This window comes from Xenopus laevis, chromosome 8S (genome assembly GCF_017654675.1).
Source record: "Xenopus laevis strain J_2021 chromosome 8S, Xenopus_laevis_v10.1, whole genome shotgun sequence".
In the NCBI taxonomy this organism is placed as follows: Eukaryota; Metazoa; Chordata; class Amphibia; order Anura; family Pipidae; genus Xenopus; species Xenopus laevis.
Window position 1 is genome coordinate 33617713 of NC_054386.1, and position 22651 is coordinate 33640363.

The following is a 22651-nucleotide window of genomic DNA, read 5'->3' on the forward strand; positions in this document are numbered from 1 at the left end:
TAATTCAATTAAATCTGTATTTAATTATTCTAATGCTCTTATTTTAAACCCACAGAGTGACGACCACAGGCGCAACAGAAAGCGTCAAGAAAGTTAAAAAGATGGTCAACGGCTCCTCAGAGTCCCGGTCAGAGCGGGAGAGCACAGCATGAGGACAGACCAACCCGAAATGGCTTTTAATTTATTTTCTACCTAATGCAAAAACAACGACAAAAAAAGTGGGTCAGACTGGTACACTTTCCCTTTCTTTTCCTATTACAAGACCATTATTCTCACGGCTTAATCCCCCCGAAATCAATCAAATGCACCACCATTTTTTAGTTTTGCCTCTCTGCCATATGCATTAGGACATGGTAGCCCTGAGTATACTCCTGGACATTTAGTGCTCCCCCCGGTGCCTGAGCGTGGTGCATATGGGGAGGAAACACTTTAGCGCAAAGAGGAACCATGAATGGATTTCATAAATGTGCCAGAAATTCCATATTTTATAGGAACTAATAAGCTGTGTAGCAGGAGGATACTACTGTCTGAGTGACTGGTATTGACCCTGGAGAATTACCCCCTTTTATTCTGGTTCCACCTCCTGGAAGTCACATTTATATGTAAATATTCCTTCTGGTTTTATAGGGAGAGAGACACTCGCACACATATATACGTGTAATGAAGGGTCGGAAAAAATATGTAATAGAAGAAATTACTGAAAGTGCCGAAGGCCCCACTCACCTATCCATTCTGGACATACCAGAGTTATTGTTTCTGATGGACGGACGTATGTTGGAAAAGGACAGATTTCTAGTGTTTGCAGAGTTTCTTTCAGTCCTACCAGCCCACTTTTTCCAGTAGTAGAACCCTGAACATGTATGGCTTCCCTCATAAACAATATGGTACCCTGGGATATAGTCAACTGTGACCTTATATTTTCTTATGCACCAGTTGGTCAGACTGAGTCTATATTTCAGTCCTTACCTGCTGATGCTGGGGCCCTCCTTCACTAAACTATCCAAGCTCTTTTGATTTCTAGATTGCTGTGTGTTTGCTAATAATAGGGAAGACTTTGAGTAGGAATATGTTTTATTTTGTTTTTTAAATTTTTTGCCCACCTTATAGGGGAGGGGCTGGAGGGACAGACCATTTCTATCTTAATTAGAATGAAAGGCAACGTGCATCAAACAGACAAGCCATTGCGCCTTGCAGAGGTTCATGGGAGTGTTCGTGGGTTTGGCCAAAAATTCTTGGATCATGTTCTTTTCAATACAAAATGTTATCTACCCTGGGGTTGATCATCCTCGTGACTGTCATATGTTTAAATCCTTCATCGGCATGTTGGGGAGGAACAGTGAGACATGGCGTGTGTAGTGGGGCCCTTTGGGGACAGTAGAGCAAGTCAGTCACTTTTAACACTTCCCTGTTGTCCAATATGCAACGACTCAGGAAACGGTTCATTACTGTAGAAGGCCGAGACCTAGAGCCACTGAGCAGGATACAGTTACTTTTTAGGTTGCAAGTCTATACTTTTTTTGTGAATAAAAAATTGTATTTGCTTTACTAAAAAGAAATGATTATTTTGTTAAAAAAAGTGAGGTTAACTTTGCCTTAGTATTGTTGTTATAAGGTCATAAGTATTAACATGCATAGTACATTTGTTATCCTTCATGCTGTTGTGAATTATACAGAGAAGGAATGCTCTTTCCTACCATATGTATAAATACAAATATACAGAGAAGGAATGTTCTGGGCACACAATAAGCTATACCCTCATACTATACTGTCTAAGGAAAACAATATGGCACTCCCCTCCTCCCATATGTATAAATACAAATATACAGAGAAGGAATGTTCTGGGCACACAGTAAATCATGCAGTATTGAGGATATACACTCTAGTTCTTCTTTGCCATACAGGCTGCTGGAAAAGCTCCACGTTGAATATATTCGCAACTTGGCAAAACAGAATATCTTGTGTGTTAAGCAACACAAGGGTGATACATAAAATTAGCTTATAGCCTGACTCTCTTACAATGACAAAGCTATTTCTAGTGCTGTCTGTGCCAGCATCTGCAGGGTTAACCCCCCCGACTAGTTCATTTCCCTATCCTCCGGTGAGCCGGTATTGTGTACAAGGCTTGTGGGCTGTACAAGCGCAGCATGGAGCGGAGCAGTGGAGGTGCTGCATTGCAGTAGTGCTGTGCTTCAGTGCAGATGGGTGCAACTCGTTCCAGAGAAGGGAGGGACTCAGTCTCTTGTGTATGGGGAGACACTGCTTGGTTTTTCATTCACCCATTTTCCACTGGGGAAAAGAATTCTGTCTTACCCAAGCTGCAACTCCCAGCACCCCTCACTGGGTTGCCATCAGAATTTGTGGATTTCCCCTTGAGCAAAGCCAAGGCCCCATATTAAGGGCTTGGAAAGGTCATTGACTGCCTGGGACAGGAAAAATGTGTTTCTGCTCAGGCCCCCAGTTAACTGCCCCCCCCTGCGGTTAAATTGCAGGCCCCTTCCACTTACCCATCATTCTGTTAATATGTGTTACATGGTACCAAGCAACAACTGATCGGTTGCTAAGGGATTGTTGGATAGGCAACAGTTTTCTCTCATGCCAAGGCCCCCCTCTCTACGAAGCATGAGTAGGGTTCCATATTGTAGGAATGCTCCTCTCAGACAAAGAAGGGGTCGGCATGGGGCCCTGTAGGTGCTGCTGACACATTATCTGCTGGATCCCTGCCCGTTGGCTGAACACAACTGAGATTTGCTGCAATTAAACCTTATTTTCCTAACCAATACAGCCAAACTCCTCCACCCAAACAGCCCGTCTGTCATCGCCAAGCAACTGTGTTGTTATGATGCACAGAAGCTGCTGCCGGGAACCCACCCCACCCTGTGTCTTTAGCTGCACCCAAGTGCTTCTCCCAGTTGCTCTGTGCATGATGGTGATGGGTGCAGCCATGTTTGTGCCCGTGGTTAGCTGTAACACTGAGAGCCATGGAGCAGAGACTGGCACACTGTGTCATGCAGCGACTTGTAATTACACAATATTTGTTTTTGTTATAATTATTATTATTTTATTATTATTTTTACTCTCCAGTTTGCAATTTCAGCAATCTGGTCACTAGGGTCCAAGTGACCTTCGCAACTATTTATTGTCTGGAATATGAATAGGAGAGGCCTGAATAGAAAGATTAATAAAAAAAAAAAAAAAGTAGCAGTACCTATACATTGGTAGCCTTACAGAGCATTTGTTTTAAGGTGGCCATAGATGTAACAATTACGATCTTTCCTGGAAAATATGTTTCCAAAAAAGATTGTTCGTTTCAATACATAAGTGCAGAGCTGAATTGTCACATATACAAGTAGAAACAATAGAATTCTGCCTGTATCTGACGATTTAGCACTAAACATTGGCTGATCTTCTGGTGCCTTCAAAGGCACCTGATCAATTTTTCCTAGCTGCATGGCCTGCACCCACTCCCCGTAGCTTATAGTTATGTTACTGGCCAAACGCCTGCCCTTTCCACTCTCCTACCCTGCACTAACATAACATTGATTTTGTGGTCACAAAGGGCTCCAGGCTTCCAGGACTTGCAGCATGTGGAATGCAGATGTATCAGTTAATATTCCATCTGCAGAATGTTCTAAGGAAACATTTCTTTGCCAGGAGTATCTGATAAGCACTGGCACATCTCCCTCACATCCCTTGAAATTGCGATTTACCCTTGCACGTACGTAGGTATGGGACCTGTTCTCCAGAATGCTCTGGACCTGGGGTTTGGATCACCATACCTTAAGTCTACTTGACAATCATGTACAGTAAGGCCCATAAATCTTTGGACAGAGACAACTTTTTTTCTCATTTTGGTTCTGTACACACAGTTACCACAATGAATTTTAAATGAAACAGACTTTCAGCTTTAATTCAGTGGGTTGAACAAAAAGATTACATAAAAATGTGAGGAACTAAAGCCTTTTTTTTTAACGCAATCACTTCATTTCAGGGGATCAAAAGTAATTTGACAAATTAAAAAACTGAAAATAAAATGTTCATTTCTAATACTTGGTTGAAAACCCTTTGCTGCCAATGTCAGCCTGAAGTCTTGAACTCATGGACATCACCAGATTCTGGGTTTCCTCCTTTTTAATGCTCTGCCAGGCCTTTACAGCAGTGGCTTTCAGCTGCTGTTTGTTTGTGGGCCTTTCTGTCCGAAGTTTAGTCTTCAACCAATGAAATGCATGCTTAATTGGGTTCAGATCAGGTTTCTGACTTGACTCAAGAATATTCCACTTCTTTGCTTTAATAAACTCCTGGGTTGCTTTGGCTGCATGTTTTGGGTCATTATGAAACGCCTCCCAATCAATTTGACTGCATTTAGCTGGATTTGAGCAGACAGTTTGTCTCTGAACACCTCAGAATTCATTTGGCTACTTCTGTCCTTCTGTCCTGTGTCACATCATCGTTTTATAGATGATGTGGTATGCTATGGATCATGAGTTGTTCCACACCTTCTCCATACTTTTTTCTTTCCATCATTCTGGTAGAAGTTGATCTTGGTTTCATCTGTCCAAAGAATGTTTTATTTTTTTTTTAGCAAAGTCCTAACTAGCCTTTCTATACTTGAGGCTTATGAATGGCTTGCACCTTGCAGTGCACCCTCTGTATTTACTTTCATGCAGTTTTCTCTTTATGGTAGACTTGGATATCGATACCTCCTGGAGAGTCTGGTTCACTTGTTTGGCTGTTGTGAAGGGGTTTCTCTTCACCATGGAAATGATTCTGCGATCATCCACCACTGTTTTCTTCTGTGGACGTCCAGGTTTTTTTGTGTTGCTGAGTTCACCAGTGCTTTCTTTCTTTCTCAGGATGTACCAAACTGAAGATTTTGCCACTCCTAAAATTGTAGCAATTTCTCGGATGTTTTTTTTTTCTGTTTTTGCAGCTTAAGGATGGCTTGTTTCATCTGCATGGAGAACTCCTTTGACTGTGTGTTGTCTGTTCACAACAAAATCTTCCACATACAAGTACCCCTCCTTAAACCAACTCCGGGGCTTTTATTTGCTTCATTGATAATGACATAACGAAGGAATTGCCCACACCTGCCCATGAAATAGCCTTTGAGTCAAAGGTCCAATTACTTTTGAGCCCCTGAAATGAAGTGTTTGTGTAAAAAAGGCTTTAGTTCCTCACATTTTTATGAATCTTTTTGTTCAACCCACTGAATTAAAGCTGAAAGTCTGCATCTGAATTGTGGTAATGTACAGAACCAAAATTAGAAAAAAAAGTTGTCCAAAAATGTAAGGGCCTAACTGTAAGAATAAAATATACCCAACCTGGTTTTGCTTCCAGTAAGGACTAATTATATCTTTTTTTTATTTAATAAAAAAATAAATTAAAAAAAAAATTATATCTTAGTTGGGATCAAGTACAATAATTTTTACAAATTATTTAAGATTATTCGGATAAAATGGTGTATATGGGAGATGACCTTTAAGTAACTCAGAGCTTTCTGGATAACGGGTTTAAAGATAACAGATCCAATACCATAACCATATAACACCATAGCTTATTATATATTTGTATTTACACAATTTAGAGGGAGTTGCCATATTGATTCCTTTAGACAGTACAGTATGAGGGTGTAGCTTATTGTGTGCCCAGAACATTCCTTCTCTGTATATTTGTATTTATACACATGGGAGGGAGGTGTCGTATTGTTTCCCTTAGACAGTACAGTATGAGGGTATAGCTTATAGTGTGCCCAGAACATTCCTTCTATATATATATATATATATATATTTGTATTTATACATTTTACTGTATATACCCAACTGCATATGTAGGTAAAGTTTCCCTTTAATATCACGCAAATACACTTTGAGGCAAAAAGGCAGATGGGAGGAGTGAGTGCACAGACAGGCACCTTCCCATTTTGCTGTAATTGTCTGGGGAGTGGGCATGTAATATGGGCACAGATAAAAGTCGAAACACTGCAGATTTATCACCTGGGGGTACAGACATTAATTTATTGGCTGACTCTCTCCTTTAGATGGCATACTGTGGGTTCTGAGACTTAGGCTGGCAGAGATAAACATCCATATTTCCCTTTTTCCCTGTTTGATCTTGTATATGGCAGCCACTAGATACAGACAGAGAGGGTGCTCCGGGGGGAAGGAATCGTTTGCCAGCACTTATGGGGCGAGGCGGCCGATAGAATTCTAATCATCACTCATTCTGGGCCTCTTTTATTGTGTTTTCCTTGAAAATTGCCAGCAGTGATGGGGTTAACACAACCCACAACATTCTATATGAATGAGATAAAACCTGTAATACTGATATTTCTATTGTACCCCTCATTCTGTAGTGTAAAAATAGTGCATGTTCTCATAAATATAGAATCAATACAGGCCCAAGAAATAAATGCCAGTGGGACAGCCATAACATGCAGTCAGGCCTTATTTGCTATATAGGCAGGTCCGAGTGCCAGTGTACATCTGTGGCTCCTCATTCTGTATGTGCCCCTCACCTTCCCCTCTGTCTGGGCAGGGTCCATCTGTGGTTTCCACATTCTGTATGTGCCCCTCATTTTCCCCTCTGTCTGGGAGGGGTCCATCTGTGGTTTCCACATTCTGTATGTGCCCCTCATTCTCCCCTCTGTCTGGGCAGGATCCATCTGCAGTTCCTCATTCTATATGTACCTTTCACCTTCCACTCTGGCTGGGTAGGGTCCATCTGTGGTTCCTCATTCTGTATGTACCCCTCACCTTCCCCTCTGTCTGGGCAGGGTCCATCTGTGGTTCCTTATTCTGTATGTACCCCTCACCTTCCCCTCAGTCCGGGCAGGGTCCATCTGTGATTCCTCATTCTGTATTTACCCAGGCCAGGCCCGGATTTGTGGAAAGGCCATCTAGGCCCAGGTCTATGGCGGCAGTATTTTAGGGAGGCGACATGCTGCCCAACCACACCCACATTGGTTCAAAAACACTGTGGATGCGCTGGATATACAATCACTTTGCAAATTTCCCATGTGCCAAACCCCATTGCTCCACTCCAGATGATGAAAATTTGCAAGAATAAAGGGGAGGGGACAGGGGCGACGAACAGCAGAGGGCCTAGGGACGCTCATTATGTAAATCCGGCCCTGTATGTACCCCTCACCTTCCTCTCTGTCTGGGCAGGGTCCATCTGTGGTTCATCATTCTGTATGTGCCCCTAACCTTCCCCTCTGTCTGGACAGGGTCCATCTGTGATTCATCATCCTGTATGTATCCCTCACCTTCCCTTCTGTCTGTGCAGGGTCCATCTGCAATTGCTCATCTTATATGCATTTGGGGTTTAAAATATTACAGATTTTGTAATCTAAAAATGACACCGATTTGTAGCAAATGAAGAAGCTCATTAATACCGTGCTCCGCATTAAAATCTCAAACATGAATAATTCATTTAATTTCTTATTTCTGGTAGAGTTAGGAGCCGCTCAGTCACTGCTTTTCTGCCTGATCAAATCTGAGCAGCGTTGAAGCAAGTATCGAAAGCGCTACTGACTGGGAGGGGGATTTCCCCTTGAAACAATGGCGTTTAATTTAGCCCAGCGTGGACGCGCCTGGCGTCTTTGCGCAGGCGCAAGAAAGGGGGGGTGACGTCATTGCGCATGCGCGCATGTACTCAGGAACGGCCTTATAAGGCAGCGCCTCCAACTGAGCTTCCTCTTGGCGCCCATAGCAGCTACAGGCACAACTTCTGAGATGGAGGACGCACTCCTACAGCAGATCCAGGCTAGGATGGCACAAGAGGGTACAGAGTGGTTGCAGAACCTCCTCTACACTGAAAAAGATAAGGCAGCAGGAAGATCAGGGAGAGAAGGGGTAAGAGGCACCAGGGCTCGCCCTGTTCGCCGTTCTCGCCCGCCCATTAGATTAAGCTCCAGTCCCCCTACAGCTCGTAAGAGAGCTCAGCCAGCCATAGTACCAGTTGTAACATCTACACCGGCAGTAACAGCCCCACAGTTACAGGTGACTGCACAAGTTCATGCATCTGCAGAACCAACCTTAGCTGGGTTGCAGTCACGTTTACACTCCCCAAGTCATGTTAGTTGTGGTCAGGGGCATTTGCAAAGTCGTTCCCCATCGCCTTCCATAATTCCCCCCTCCCCCCACCCATGTGGTGGCATACCAACTGGGGTTCGCACGGTGATGGGGGGCCCAGCAGCTAATTTAGTTGAGGAGCTTCATGATTCCATGGCATACAGCTCTGAGGAAAGAGAGCTGCCCAATTTTGATACGGCACCACCACAGGCCATTAGGCCTCAGCCTGTACACACACCTGTGATTCATCAATCTCCTCCGCCCCTATTCAACCCTCCACCCTTATACCATCCCGGCTCCCGGCTTCCGGCCTCACTCCCTGCACTTATTGTTTCAAGCCAGTACAGGCTAGACAGGCGGGGGTCACATGGGATGGGAGGGTAGTTAGCGGTTAGGGATCTTGCATCACAAGGTTCTGGCCGGTGTAAACGTCATTGTGGCGCTGTTAGGTCCCCGGATAGGTTTTTGGATAATAGGGGAGCCTCCAGGCATAGGCGCTACGGTCCAGGGTACAGTGACCACAGCTCATCCGCCTCCCGCGCACAAGACACCTCCTCCTCAGAGAGAGACTCTGCTTGTCTTAAAAGGAAGACAGCTACTACAGTTCCTGCACAACCGACAGCGACAGTTACTCTACCGGTTCCCAACCCATTGTTACAGGCTGGAAGTGATGGCATTTTGCCGAACAGCGTACAACAGCATACAGGTGAGCATGCTTGTTTGGGTGCTTGGGATCAGCTGAGAGGTAATTCAGAAGTCATTAATGCTTTACGGTCTATTATAGGTTAATTACTGGGAACTGCTTAAGCAGCATCTCAACCCTCTTTAGTTTGTCCTTTAAAAGACTCCTACTTTTGTGGTGTTACACCATTAGGGTGCCATATCTCCACTGATACCAAGGAAAAAATTTGGTGCAACGAATTTATTGACATATGGTCTTTAATTTCACCGGATCAGCCCACAGTTGACCGGGAGAGGCGTTTTGAAAAGCCTGACGACGTAAAAGTAGCAAAGACTTTTGGAAATTGGCTACAAGCCTTTTCGGTGCTGGCCTGTGTAGTGGGCCAGAAATTTCCCAATAAATATTCTGAGCTTTTCGTGTACTTGGATTTAATCTATGGGGCCTACAACATACCCTTGGGGCACCCAGTGCAGCGGCCACTACACGCCCCGGTTCCTGCTGGTTGTTTAATGAGGGACACTGCAGGTTCTACAGCCTGTGTAAGTTCAAACACGAGTGTTCCACTTGCGGAGGAGCCCATTCGGCACTCCGATGCTTTAAGAAATTCAAACCTACTACCCGTGCTGGCAGCGGTAAGCCAGAGGACCCCGGTGAGCATACAAAGGATGTCCCCGTGGCTAGACAGTTATCCCAAGAAGCAGGAAGCCGCCCTACTTAGAGTCGGCTTTACCTATGGTTTTTTCATCCATTTTCAATACTCGCCTTTTCCTACATTTGCTGAAAACTTGAAAAGTGCTGTTGACAACCCGGGGGTAGTTGCGCTAAAACTAGCTAAAGAAGTCCAGCTTGGCAGGGTAGCCAGCCCTTTTGATATTTGCCTTACCCAAGAAGGAACCCGGAAAATTCCGGTTGATACACCACCTGTCCTACCCAAAGGGTACATCTGTGAATGATGGGACTAGCAAAGCGGCGGCAGCAGTGTCGTATATTTCCTTTGATAGGGCTGTCTCCTTGGTTAGGACACCCGGCTCAGGGGCGCTCCTTGCTAAGTCGGACATAGAATCAGCTTTCCGGCTCCTCCCGGTTCACAATGATTGCTTTCATTTGCTGGGGTATCATTTCAACAATGATATTTACTATGATATGTGCCTACCTATGTGCTGCGCAATCTCCTGCAGGTACTTTGAGGTTTTCAGCTCATTTTTAGAATGGGTAGTACGTACTGAAACAGGGTTCAATTTGGCGCTGCACTACCTTGACGATTTCCTTTTTGTGGGGCCCCGATCTTCCAAGGTGTGTGGTTCGTTATTGAACGCGTTCCAGTTTTTCATGCAGAAATTTGGGGTGCCAGTGGCACTGGATAAAACCGAAGGCCTCACTACGGTTCTTTCTTTTTTGGGCATAGAAATAGACTCAATTTTGATTGATTTTTAGGTTGCCACAAGACAAATTGCAAAAATTGAAGGACGCCATCACGGTGGCTCGACTCTGCAAAAAAGTGACACTACAACAAATGCAATCATTATTAGGGCTATTGGTTTTTGCCTGCCGCATTATGCCTATGGGCAGAGTGTTTTGCCGAAGGCTGTCTCTTGCCACTTGTGGTGTTGAAAAACTCTATCACCACATTCGCATTACTAAACAATTGCGAGAGGACTTAAGTGTATGGCACTCTTTCCTAGGCATCTACAACGGCCATACTTGCTTATTGTGTGAGGAGGTCCAAAACAGTGAGGTGTCCTTATATACTGATTAGAGATGTCGCGAACTGTTCGCTGGCGAACTTGTTCGCGCGAACATCGGGTGTTCGCGCTCGCCGGAAGTTCGCGAACGTCGCGCGACGTTCGCCATTTTGGGTTCGCCATTGTTGGCGCTTTTTTTTGCCCTCTCACCCCAGACCAGCAGGTACATGGCAGCCAATCAGGAAGCTCTTCCCTGGACCACTCCCCTTCCCTATAAAAACCGAAGCCCTGCAGCGTTTTTTCACTCTGCCTGTGTGTGCTGAAGAGATAGTGTAGGGAGAGAGCTGCTGCCTGTTAGTGATTTCAGGGACAGTTGAAAGTTTGCTGGCTAGTAATCGTTTTGATACTGCTCTGTTATTGGAGGGACAGAAGTCTGCAGGGGTTTGAGGGACATTTAAGCTTAGGTAGCTTTGCTGGCTAGTAATCTACCTTCTACTGCAGTGCTCTGTATGTAGCTGCAGTGGGTGCTGTCCTGCTTCTGATCTCATCTGCTGACTGCTGCAATAACAGTAGTCCTTGTAAGGACTGCTTTTATTTTTTTTTTTGTTGTTTTACTACTACTACTACTACTACTATAAGAGCCCAGTGCTATTAGTCTAGCAGTGTTGGGGAGTGGGACTGGTGTGCTAATCTGCTGCTCCTAGTAGTTCAGCAGCACCAACTTTAATTTTTTTTTTTAATATTCATTTTTTTTTTATTTTACTTTTTTTTATTTTACTACCGCTGTAGTAGTGTATAAGTTGACCTTTTAGGCATTATTTGCCCTGTAGGCATTATTTGCACACTGTTTTCTTCAACCCGCCATCTAGCTGTGTGACCTTGTTCACATTCTGTCTAAATATCCATAATATTACCGTCTCCAGAAAAAACACCGGAGTGACTTTTTTCAAGCAGCCATAATATATTTTACGTAATTCGTATCCACCGCTGTAGTAGTGTATACGTTGACCTTGTAGGCATTATTTGCACAGTGTTTTCTTCAACCCGCCATCTAGCTGTGTGAGCTTGTTCACATTTTGTCTAAATATTGATAATATTATCGTCTCTAGAAAAACCACTTGAGTTACTTTTTTTCAAGCAGCATTCATATATTTTACGTAATCCGTATCCACCGCTGTAGTAGTGTATACGTTGACCTTGTAGGCATTATTTGCACACTGTTTTCTTCAACCCGCCATCTAGCTGTGTGACCTTGTTCACATTCTGTCTAAATATCCATAATATTACCGTCTCCAGAAAAAACACCGGAGTGACTTTTTTCAAGCAGCCATAATATATTTTACGTAATCCGTATCCACCGCTGTAGTAGTGTATACGTTGACCTTGTAGGCATTATTTGCACAGTGTTTTCTTCAACCCGCCATCTAGCTGTGTGAGCTTGTTCACATTTTGTCTAAATATTGATAATATTATCGTCTCTAGAAAACCACTTGAGTTACTTTTTTTCAAGCAGCATTCATATATTTTACGTAATCCGTATCCACCGCTGTAGTAGTGTATACGTTGACCTTGTAGGCATTATTTGCACACTGTTTTCTTCAACCCGCCATCTAGCTGTGTGACCTTGTTCACATTCTGTCTAAATATCCATAATATTACCGTCTCCAGAAAAAACACCGGAGTGACTTTTTTCAAGCAGCCATAATATATTTTACGTAATCCGTATCCACCGCTGTAGTAGTGTATACGTTGACCTTGTAGGCATTATTTGCACAGTGTTTTCTTCAACCCGCCATCTAGCTGTGTGACCTTGTTCACATTCTGTCTAAATATTGATAATATTATCGTCTCTAGAAAAACCACTTGAGTTACTTTTTTTCAAGCAGCATTCATATATTTTACGTAATCCGTATCCACCGCTGTAGTAGTGTATACGTTGACCTTGTAGGCATTATTTGCACACTGTTTTCTTCAACCCGCCATCTAGCTGTGTGAGCTTGTTCACATTTTGTCTAAATATTGATATATTATCGTCTCTAGAAAAACCACTTGAGTTACTTTTTTCAAGCAGCATTCATATATTTTACGTAATCCGTATCCACCGCTGTAGTAGTGTATACGTTGACCTTGTAGGCATTATTTGCACACTGTTTTCTTCAACCCGCCATCTAGCTGTGTGACCTTGTTCACATTCTGTCTAAATATCCATAATATTACCGTCTCCAGAAAAAACACCGGAGTGACTTTTTTCAAGCAGCCATAATATATTTTACGTAATCCGTATCCACCGCTGTAGTAGTGTATACGTTGACCTTGTAGGCATTATTTGCACAGTGTTTTCTTCAACCCGCCATCTTAGCTGTGTGACCTTGTTCACATTCTGTCTAAATATTGATAATATTATCGTCTCTAGAAAAACCACTTGAGTTACTTTTTTTCAAGCAGCATTCATATATTTTACGTAATCCGTATCCACCGCTGTAGTAGTGTATACGTTGACCTTGTAGGCATTATTTGCACACTGTTTTCTTCAACCCGCCATCTAGCTGTGTGAGCTTGTTCACATTTTGTCTAAATATTGATAATATTATCGTCTCTAGAAAAACCACTTGAGTTACTTTTTTTCAAGCAGCATTCATATATTTTACGTAATCCGTATCCACCGCTGTAGTAGTGTATACGTTGACCTTGTAGGCATTATTTGCACACTGTTTTCTTTCAACCCGCCATCTAGCTGTGTGACCTTGTTCACATTCTGTCTAAATATCCATAATATTACCGTCTCCAGAAAAAACACCGGAGTGACTTTTTTCAAGCAGCCATAATATATTTTACGTAATCCGTATCCACCGCTGTAGTAGTGTATACGTTGACCTTGTAGGCATTATTTGCACACTGTTTTCTTCAACCCGCCATCTAGCTGTGTGAGCTTGTTCACATTTTGTCTAAATATTGATAATATTATCGTCTCTAGAAAAACCACTTGAGTTACTTTTTTCAAGCAGCATTCATATATTTTACGTAATCCGTATCCACCGCTGTAGTAGTGTATACGTTGACCTTGTAGCATTATTTGCACACTGTTTTCTTCAACCCGCCATCTAGCTGTGTGACCTTGTTCACATTCTGTCTAAATATCCATAATATTACCGTCTCCAGAAAAAACACCGGAGTGACTTTTTTCAAGCAGCCATAATATATTTTACGTAATCCGTATCCACCGCTGTAGTAGTGTATACGTTGACCTTGTAGGCATTATTTGCACACTGTTTTCTTCAACCCGCCATCTAGCTGTGTGACCTTGTTCACATTCTGTCTAAATATCCATAATATTACCGTCTCCAGAAAAAACACCGGAGTGACTTTTTTCAAGCAGCCATAATATATTTTACGTAATCCGTATCCACCGCTGTAGTAGTGTATACGTTGACCTTGTAGGCATTATTTGCACAGTGTTTTCTTCAACCCGCCCATCTAGCTGTGTGACCTTGTTCACATTCTGTCTAAATATTGATAATATTATCGTCTCTAGAAAAACCACTTGAGTTACTTTTTTTCAAGCAGCATTCATATATTTTACGTAATCCGTATCCACCGCTGTAGTAGTGTATACGTTGACCTTGTAGGCATTATTTGCACACTGTTTTCTTCAACCCGCCATCTAGCTGTGTGAGCTTGTTCACATTTTGTCTAAATATTGATAATATTATCGTCTCTAGAAAAACCACTTGAGTTACTTTTTTTCAAGCAGCATTCATATATTTTACGTAATCCGTATCCACCGCTGTAGTAGTGTATACGTTGACCTTGTAGGCATTATTTGCACACTGTTTTCTTCAACCCGCCATCTAGCTGTGTGACCTTGTTCACATTCTGTCTAAATATCCATAATATTACCGTCTCCAGAAAAAACACCGGAGTGACTTTTTTCAAGCAGCCATAATATATTTTACGTAATCCGTATCCACCGCTGTAGTAGTGTATACGTTGACCTTGTAGGCATTATTTGCACACTGTTTTCTTCAACCCGCCATCTAGCTGTGTGAGCTTGTTCACATTTTGTCTAAATATTGATAATATTATCGTCTCTAGAAAAACCACTTGAGTTACTTTTTTTCAAGCAGCATTCATATATTTTACGTAATCCGTATCCACCGCTGTAGTAGTGTATACGTTGACCTTGTAGGCATTATTTGCACACTGTTTTCTTCAACCCGCCATCTAGCTGTGTGACCTTGTTCACATTCTGTCTAAATATCCATAATATTACCGTCTCCAGAAAAAACACCGGAGTGACTTTTTTCAAGCAGCCATAATATATTTTACGTAATCCGTATCCACCGCTGTAGTAGTGTATACGTTGACCTTGTAGGCATTATTTGCACACTGTTTTCTTCAACCCGCCATCTAGCTGTGTGACCTTGTTCACATTCTGTCTAAATATCCATAATATTACCGTCTCCAGAAAAAACACCGGAGTGACTTTTTTCAAGCAGCCATAATATATTTTACGTAATCCGTATCCACCGCTGTAGTAGTGTATACGTTGACCTTGTAGGCATTATTTGCACACTGTTTTCTTCAACCCGCCATCTAGCTGTGTGACCTTGTTCACATTCTGTCTAAATATCCATAATATTACCGTCTCCAGAAAAAACACCGGAGTGACTTTTTTCAAGCAGCATTCATATATTTTACGTAATCCGTATCCACCGCTGTAGTAGTGTATACGTTGACCTTATAGGCATTATTTGCACACTGTTTTCTTCAACCCGCCATCTAGCTGTGGTGACCTTGTTCACATTCTGTCTAAATATCCATAATATTACCGTCTCCAGAAAAAACACCGGAGTGACTTTTTTCAAGCAGCCATAATATATTTTACGTAATCCGTATCCACCGCTGTAGTAGTGTATACGTTGACCTTGTAGGCATTATTTGCACAGTGTTTTCTTCAACCCGCCATCTAGCTGTGTGACCTTGTTCACATTCTGTCTAAATATTGATAATATTATCGTCTCTAGAAAAACCACTTGAGTTACTTTTTTTCAAGCAGCATTCATATATTTTACGTAATCCGTATCCACCGCTGTAGTAGTGTATACGTTGACCTTGTAGGCATTATTTGCACACTGTTTTCTTCAACCCGCCATCTAGCTGTGTGAGCTTGTTCACATTTTGTCTAAATATTGATAATATTATCGTCTCTAGAAAAACCACTTGAGTTACTTTTTTTCAAGCAGCATTCATATATTTTACGTAATCCGTATCCACCGCTGTAGTAGTGTATACGTTGACCTTGTAGGCATTATTTGCACACTGTTTTCTTCAACCCGCCATCTAGCTGTGTGACCTTGTTCACATTCTGTCTAAATATCCATAATATTACCGTCTCCAGAAAAAACACCGGAGTGACTTTTTTCAAGCAGCCATAATATATTTTACGTAATCCGTATCCACCGCTGTAGTAGTGTATACGTTGACCTTGTAGGCATTATTTGCACACTGTTTTCTTCAACCCGCCATCTAGCTGTGTGAGCTTGTTCACATTTTGTCTAAATATTGATAATATTATCGTCTCTAGAAAAACCACTTGAGTTACTTTTTTTCAAGCAGCATTCATATATTTTACGTAATCCGTATCCACCGCTGTAGTAGTGTATACGTTGACCTTGTAGGCATTATTTGCACACTGTTTTCTTCAACCCGCCATCTAGCTGTGTGACCTTGTTCACATTCTGTCTAAATATCCATAATATTACCGTCTCCAGAAAAAACACCGGAGTGACTTTTTTCAAGCAGCCATAATATATTTTACGTAATCCGTATCCACCGCTGTAGTAGTGTATACGTTGACCTTGTAGGCATTATTTGCACACTGTTTTCTTCAACCCGCCATCTAGCTGTGTGACCTTGTTCACATTCTGTCTAAATATCCATAATATTACCGTCTCCAGAAAAAACACCGGAGTGACTTTTTTCAAGCAGCATTCATATATTTTACGTAATCCGTATCCACCGCTGTAGTAGTGTATACGTTGACCTTGTAGGCATTATTTGCACACTGTTTTCTTCAACCCGCCATCTAGCTGTGTGTATTATCGTTTCCAGAAAAAACCAACTGAGTTTTTGTTGTTGTTGTTGTTTTTTTAAAAATAATGCCAGGCAAAGGCAGGCCGCCACGCAGAGGCCGTGCTAGGGGCCGTGCTGCTATGCAATCCTGTGGCCCTAGCAAATTGCCCAGTTTTAAAAAGCCAATGACCCTGAACTCCCAAAATGCTGAAGAGGTAGTTGACTGGCTTACACAGCACACCCCATCCTCTACCGTTTCTAACTTTACCACAACATCCTCCTCATCCTCCACTTGCTATGGCCACCCCACGTAACACTTCCTCCACCACCGGTGCCCCTTCTTCACTGGGGTCAGAGGAGTTATTTTCCCATGAGTTTCTTGAACTGAGTAATGCGCAACCATTATTGCCAGAAGAAGATGAAGGAGATGAGGACCTTACACCAGATTTAATTCTGGCAGAGAACACGATAGAGATGGACATAATGAGTGATGAGGAGGAGGTCCCCGCTGCTGCTTCCTTCTGTGATGTGTCAGAAGAAATTGATGCATCTGAGGAGAATGATGATGAGGAGATTGATGTTTTGTGGGTGCCTAGTAGAAGAGAGCAAGAGGAGGGTAGTTCAGATGGAGAGACGGAGAGTCAGAGAGGCAGTAGGAGAATAAGACTTAGAAGAAGCAGGGAGGACAGCCCGCAGGGATCAGTAGGGCAACAACATGTATCGGCACCTGTGTTCAGCCGGCCAACGCACCCGCCATTGCCGCCAATGCCGCCAACTTCTACTGTTACCGCCAGATCGCACACTTCCAAAAAGTCAGCAGTGTGGGATTTTTTTAATGTGTGTGCCTCTGACAAAAGCATTGTAATTTGCAATGAGTGCAGTCAGAAACTGAGCCTTGGTAAGCCCAACAGCCACATAGGTACAACTTCTATGCGAAGGCACATGAGCGGCAAGCACAAAGCACTTTGGGAGCAACACCTCAAAGGCAACAGGCAAACTAAAAGCCACACTCCTTCTGGTCCAGCATCTTACTGCTCTACCTCTGCTCTCCTTGACCCGTCTGAACCACCCTCCACTCCGCCTTCCACCTTGACCACCTGTTCCCATTCCCAGTCATCTGCCACCAGCCAAGTTTCTGTGAAGGCCATGTTTGAGCGTAAGAAGCCAATGTCTGACTGTCACCCCCTTGCCCGGCGTCTGACAGCTGGCTTGTCTGCACTCTTAGCCCGCCAGCTTTTACCATACCAGCTGGTGGACTCTGAGGCCTTCCGCAAATTTGTAGCAATTGGGACACCGCAGTGGAAGGTACCCAGCCGCAATTTTTTTTCTAAAAAGGGAATACCACACCTGTACCAACATGTGCAGAGCCAAGTTACCGCATCTCTGTCACTTAGTGTTGGGCCAAAGGTCCATATGACTACTGACGCATGGTCCTCCAAGCATGGTCAGGGCAGGTATGTCACCTACACTGCCCACTGGGTGAACTTGGTAATGGCTGGGAAGCAGGGAATGGGTAGCTCAACAACAACAGTGGAGTTGGTGTCACCGCCACGGATTGCACGCGGTTCTGCCACCACCTCTACTCCTCCATCGCTCTCTACCTCGTCTTCTTCTTCTTCTTACTCTGCTGCTGGGTCCTCCTTCTCCTCCTCCACACCTGTGCACCCCCAGCTCCCCCTAGGCTATTCGACGTGCCAGGTACGCCGTTGTCACGCTGTCTTGGGGATGACGTGCCTGGAAAGCAAAAACCATACCGGATCTGTACTCCTGTCATCTCTGCAGTCACAGGCCGATCGGTGGCTGACCCCACACCAACTGCAGATCGGAAAAGTGGTGTGTGACAATGGAAGCAATCTGTTGGCAGCGTTGAGACTAGGCAATTTAACACATGTGCCCTGCATGGCACATGTGTTAAATTTAATAGTCCAACGTTTTGTCTCCAAGTACCCAGGATTCCAGGACGTTCTCACCCAGTCCAGAAAGGTGTCGGCCCATTTCAGACGTTCCTACACAGCCATGGCACGCCTTGCTGACATTCAGCAGCGCTACAACATGCCAGTCAGGCGTTTGATTTCTGACAGCCAGACTCGCTGGAATTCAACGCTCCTTATGTTGGAACGTCTGCTGCAACAACAAAGGGCCGTCAACGAGTACCTTTTTGAACTGGGTGGTAGGACTGGATCTGCACAGCTGGGGATTTTTTTCCCCCGTTACTGGGTGCTTATGCGCGATGCCTGCAGGCTCATGCGACCTTTTGAAGAGGTGACAAATATGGTCACCGAAGGCACCATCAGCGACCTAATACCCTTCGCTTTCTTCCTGGAGCGTGCCGTGCGACGAGTGACAGATGAGGCTGTAGACCAGCGTGACGAGGAGCTGGAAGCGCACGATTTCTGGTCGGAATCACCAGAACGAACCCAGGCACCTGCTGCAACGCAGGGAGAGGTGCCAGAAGTGGAGTCAGAGGAGGAAGGTGGCTTTGTGGAGGAGGAGGAGGAGGACCAACAGGAGCAGGCTTCCCAGGGGGCTAGTGGTGACCTTTTGGGGACCCCTGGTCTTGTACGTGGCTGGGGGGAGGAGACCGTGGATGATGCAGTCCTTGATAATGAGGAAGCGGAGATGGATAGCTCTGCATCCAACCTTGTGAGAATGGGGTCTTTCATGCTGTCATGCCTGTTGAAGGACCCCCGTATCAAGAGGCTTAAGGAGAAGGACCTGTACTGGGTCGCAACGCTACTAGACCCTCGGTACAAGCATAAAGTGTCAGAAATGTTACCAACATACCACAAGTCCGAAAAGATGCGGCATTTACAAACCAGCCTGCAAAACATGTTGTACAATGCTTTTAAGGGTGATGTCACTTCAGGAACTCATCAACATTCCAGGGGCAGAGGTGCCAGTAATCCTGCCACGAGCACACCTGCAAGGACAAAGCCCTTTGGCCAGTCTGTAACGTCAGACATGCAAATGTTTTTCTGTCCAAGGCAGCGCCACAACCCTTCTGGATCCACCCTCAAAGAACGCCTCGACCGGCAGGTAGCGGACTACCTGGCATTAACTGCAGATATCGACACTCTGAGGAGCGATGAACCCCTGGACTACTGGGTGCGCAGGCTTGATCTGTGGCCAGAGCTGTCACAATTTGCCATGAACCTCTTGTCTTGCCCAGCCTCAAGTGTGCTCTCAGAAAGGACCTTCAGTGCAGCAGGAGGGATTGTAACTGAGAAGAGAACTCGCCTAGGTCACAAAAGTGTCGATTACCTGACCTTTATTAAAATGAATGAGGGGTGGATCTCGGAGGGTTACTGCACGCCGGAAGACTTGTTCTGACTTCTATGCAGCTGTCCTTCTCTTCAAGCCTCATGACTCCACACACAGCTGTCCTTTAGCGTCCTCCTCCTCCCTCCGCCACCGTTACAAACTAGGGTGCAAACCCTACTGGTTTTAATTTTTTCTGGCCTCTGTGCTTCAGTGGCTGCAACCAAAAAAACTGGGCAAACAATGTCTACAAGGTCAACGTATGGCAAAAAATGACTATTTTCAGCATTTATATGGCATATTTTTTCTGGCAACTGTGCTTCAGTGGCTGCGTCCAAAAAAATGCATATTTTCTGCATTTATATGGCATAATTTTTTCTGGCCTCTGTGCTTCAGTGGCTGCAACCAAAAAAATGCATATTTTCAGCATTTATATGGCATAATTTTTCTGGCAACTGTGCTTCAGTGGCTGCGACCAAAAAAATGCATATTTTCAGCATTTATATGGCATAATTTTTCTGGCCTCTGTGCTTCAGTGGCTGCAACCAAAAAAATTTATATTTTCAGCATTTATATGGCATAATTTTTCTGGCAACTGTGCTTCAGTGGCTGCGACCAAAAAAATGCATATTTTCTGCATTTATATGGCATAATTTTTCTGGCCTCTGTGCTTCAGTGGCTGCAACCAAAAAAATTTATATTTTCAGCATTTATATGGCATAATTTTTCTGGCCTCTGTGCTTCAGTGGCTGCAACCAAAAAAATGCATATTTTCAGCATTTATATGGCATAATTTTTCTGGCAACTGTGCTTCAGTGGCTGCGACCAAAAAAAATGACTATTTTCAGCATTTATATGGCATATTTTTTCTGGCCTCTGTGCTTCAGTGGCTGCGGCCAAAAAAACTGGGCAAACAATGCCTACAAGGTCAACGACGTTGACCTTGTAGGCATTGTTTGCCCAGTTTTTTTGGCCGCAGCCACTGAAGCACAGAGGCCAGAAAAAATATGCCATATAAATGCTGAAAATAGTAATTTTTTGCCATACGTTGACTCAACGTATATGGCAAAAAATTACTATTTTCAGCATTTATATGGCATATTTTTTCTGGCAACTGTGCTTCAGTGGCTGCGACCAAAAAAACTGGGCAAACAATGCCTACAAGGTCAACGTATGGCAAAAAATGACTATTTTCAGCATTTATATGGCATATTTTTTCTGGCAACTGTGCTTCAGTGGCTGCAACCAAAAAAACTGGGCAAACAATGTCTACAAGGTCAACGTATGGCGAAAAATTACTATTTTCAGCATTTATATGGCATATTTTTTCTGGCAACTGTGCTTCAGTGGCTGCGTCCAAAAAAACTGGGCAAACAATGCCTACAAGGTCAACGTATGGCAGTTGTTTAAAGAGAACAGTAGATTACTAGCCAGCAAAGCTACCTAAGCTAAAATGTCCCTCAAATCCCTGCAGACTTCTGTCCCTCCAATACAGAGCAGTATCAAGCAGATTACTAGCCAGCAAACTTACTATCATCTGTCCCTGAAATCACTAACAGCTCTCCCCCTACACTATCTCTTCCAAGCACACACAGGCAGATTTTTCAGATACATTTTTGCCCTTGATCCCCCTCTGGCATGCCACTGTCCAGGTCGTTGCACCCTTTAAACAACTTTAAAATCATTTTTCTGGCCAGAAATGTCTTTTCTAGATGTTAAAGTTCGCCTTCCCATTGAAGTCTATGGGGTTCGCGAACCATTCGCGAACCGCTCGCATTTTTGCGCAAGTTCGCGAATATGTTCGCGAACTTTTTTTCCGACGTTCGCTACATCCCTAATACTGATGCGGCTGGTTTAACTGGTTTTGGAGCCGTACTTGGAAATTCCTGGTGTGCGGGTCCTTGGCCAGCTACCTGGCACGAGCTTGGTCTTTGCAGGAACCTAACTTTATTGGAACTATTCCCCATCGTAGTTACCCTTGAACTCTGGGTTCCAGGCCTGGCCAATCGAAAGATTTGTTTTTGGACGGACAATATGAGTGTGGTGCATTGCATTAACGGTTTATCTTCCTCTTCACTTCCTGTTTTAGCATTGCTGAGACATTTGGTGTATTTGTGCTTAGCCCATAACATTTGGTTTCGGCTAGGCAAGTGCCGGGGAAGGTCAACTCCATTGCTGATGCTCTTTCTCGTTTTCAGTGGTCAACGTTTCGACCTGCTGGCTCCCGAGGCGGAAGAGGAGGGTACGGAATGCCCAGCTTCCCTGTGGCCCCTGGTGGAGACGAATTTATGAGTTTGACACAGGCATCGGTTACGTCAGCGACATGGAAAGGTTACGGTAATGCTTGGACTGAGTGGGTACAGATGGGGCATGGCAGGTCCTTAGCCAGTGACGCTGACAGGCTGCAACTCACGATAGATTATTTGTTACACGTGAGGGCAAAAGGCTATTCTGCCACAGTGGCTCAGAGACGTCTGTCGGGACTTGCTTTTTATTTTAAGTTGGCGGGTTGGCATGACGTGACAAAACATTTTGTAATTTCGCAAGCGCTTAAAGGGTGGAAGAAGGAAGTAGTTAAAAAGGAGAGCCGCAGACCCATCTCTTTTGCGTTGCTGCAACAGTTAATTTTGGGTCTGCAGCGGGCAGTTAGTTCCCCTTATGAGATTTCCCTGTTTCAAACTGCTTTTAGCTTGGCATTTTTTGGTGCTCTTCGCATCAGCGAACTGGTCCCCATGCAGGCCCGGACTGGCAATGTAATTTTTCGGGCAAATGCCAGAGGGGCCGCACTATATTTTGTTTAATTGGGCCGCTCCTGAGCGACAGTACTAATTTAGAACTTACTTTTCACCGCATCCGGGCTCTAAGACCCAGCTCCTAGCTCCAACTAT

General features: G+C 44.0%; 1 protein-coding gene across 1 annotated transcript in view; it reads left to right on the forward strand.

Moving 5' to 3' along the window:
• The window catches only part of gpr107.S (G protein-coupled receptor 107 S homeolog), a 50671-nt gene extending 49126 nt beyond the window's left edge, over positions 1 to 1545 (forward strand). The window contains 1 exon segment of the mRNA NM_001094924.1: positions 56 to 1545. Coding sequence (NP_001088393.1) covers positions 56 to 152 — 97 coding nt within the window. The 3' untranslated portion in view covers positions 153 to 1545.
• Positions 1546 to 22651: the final 21106 nt, after the last annotated feature.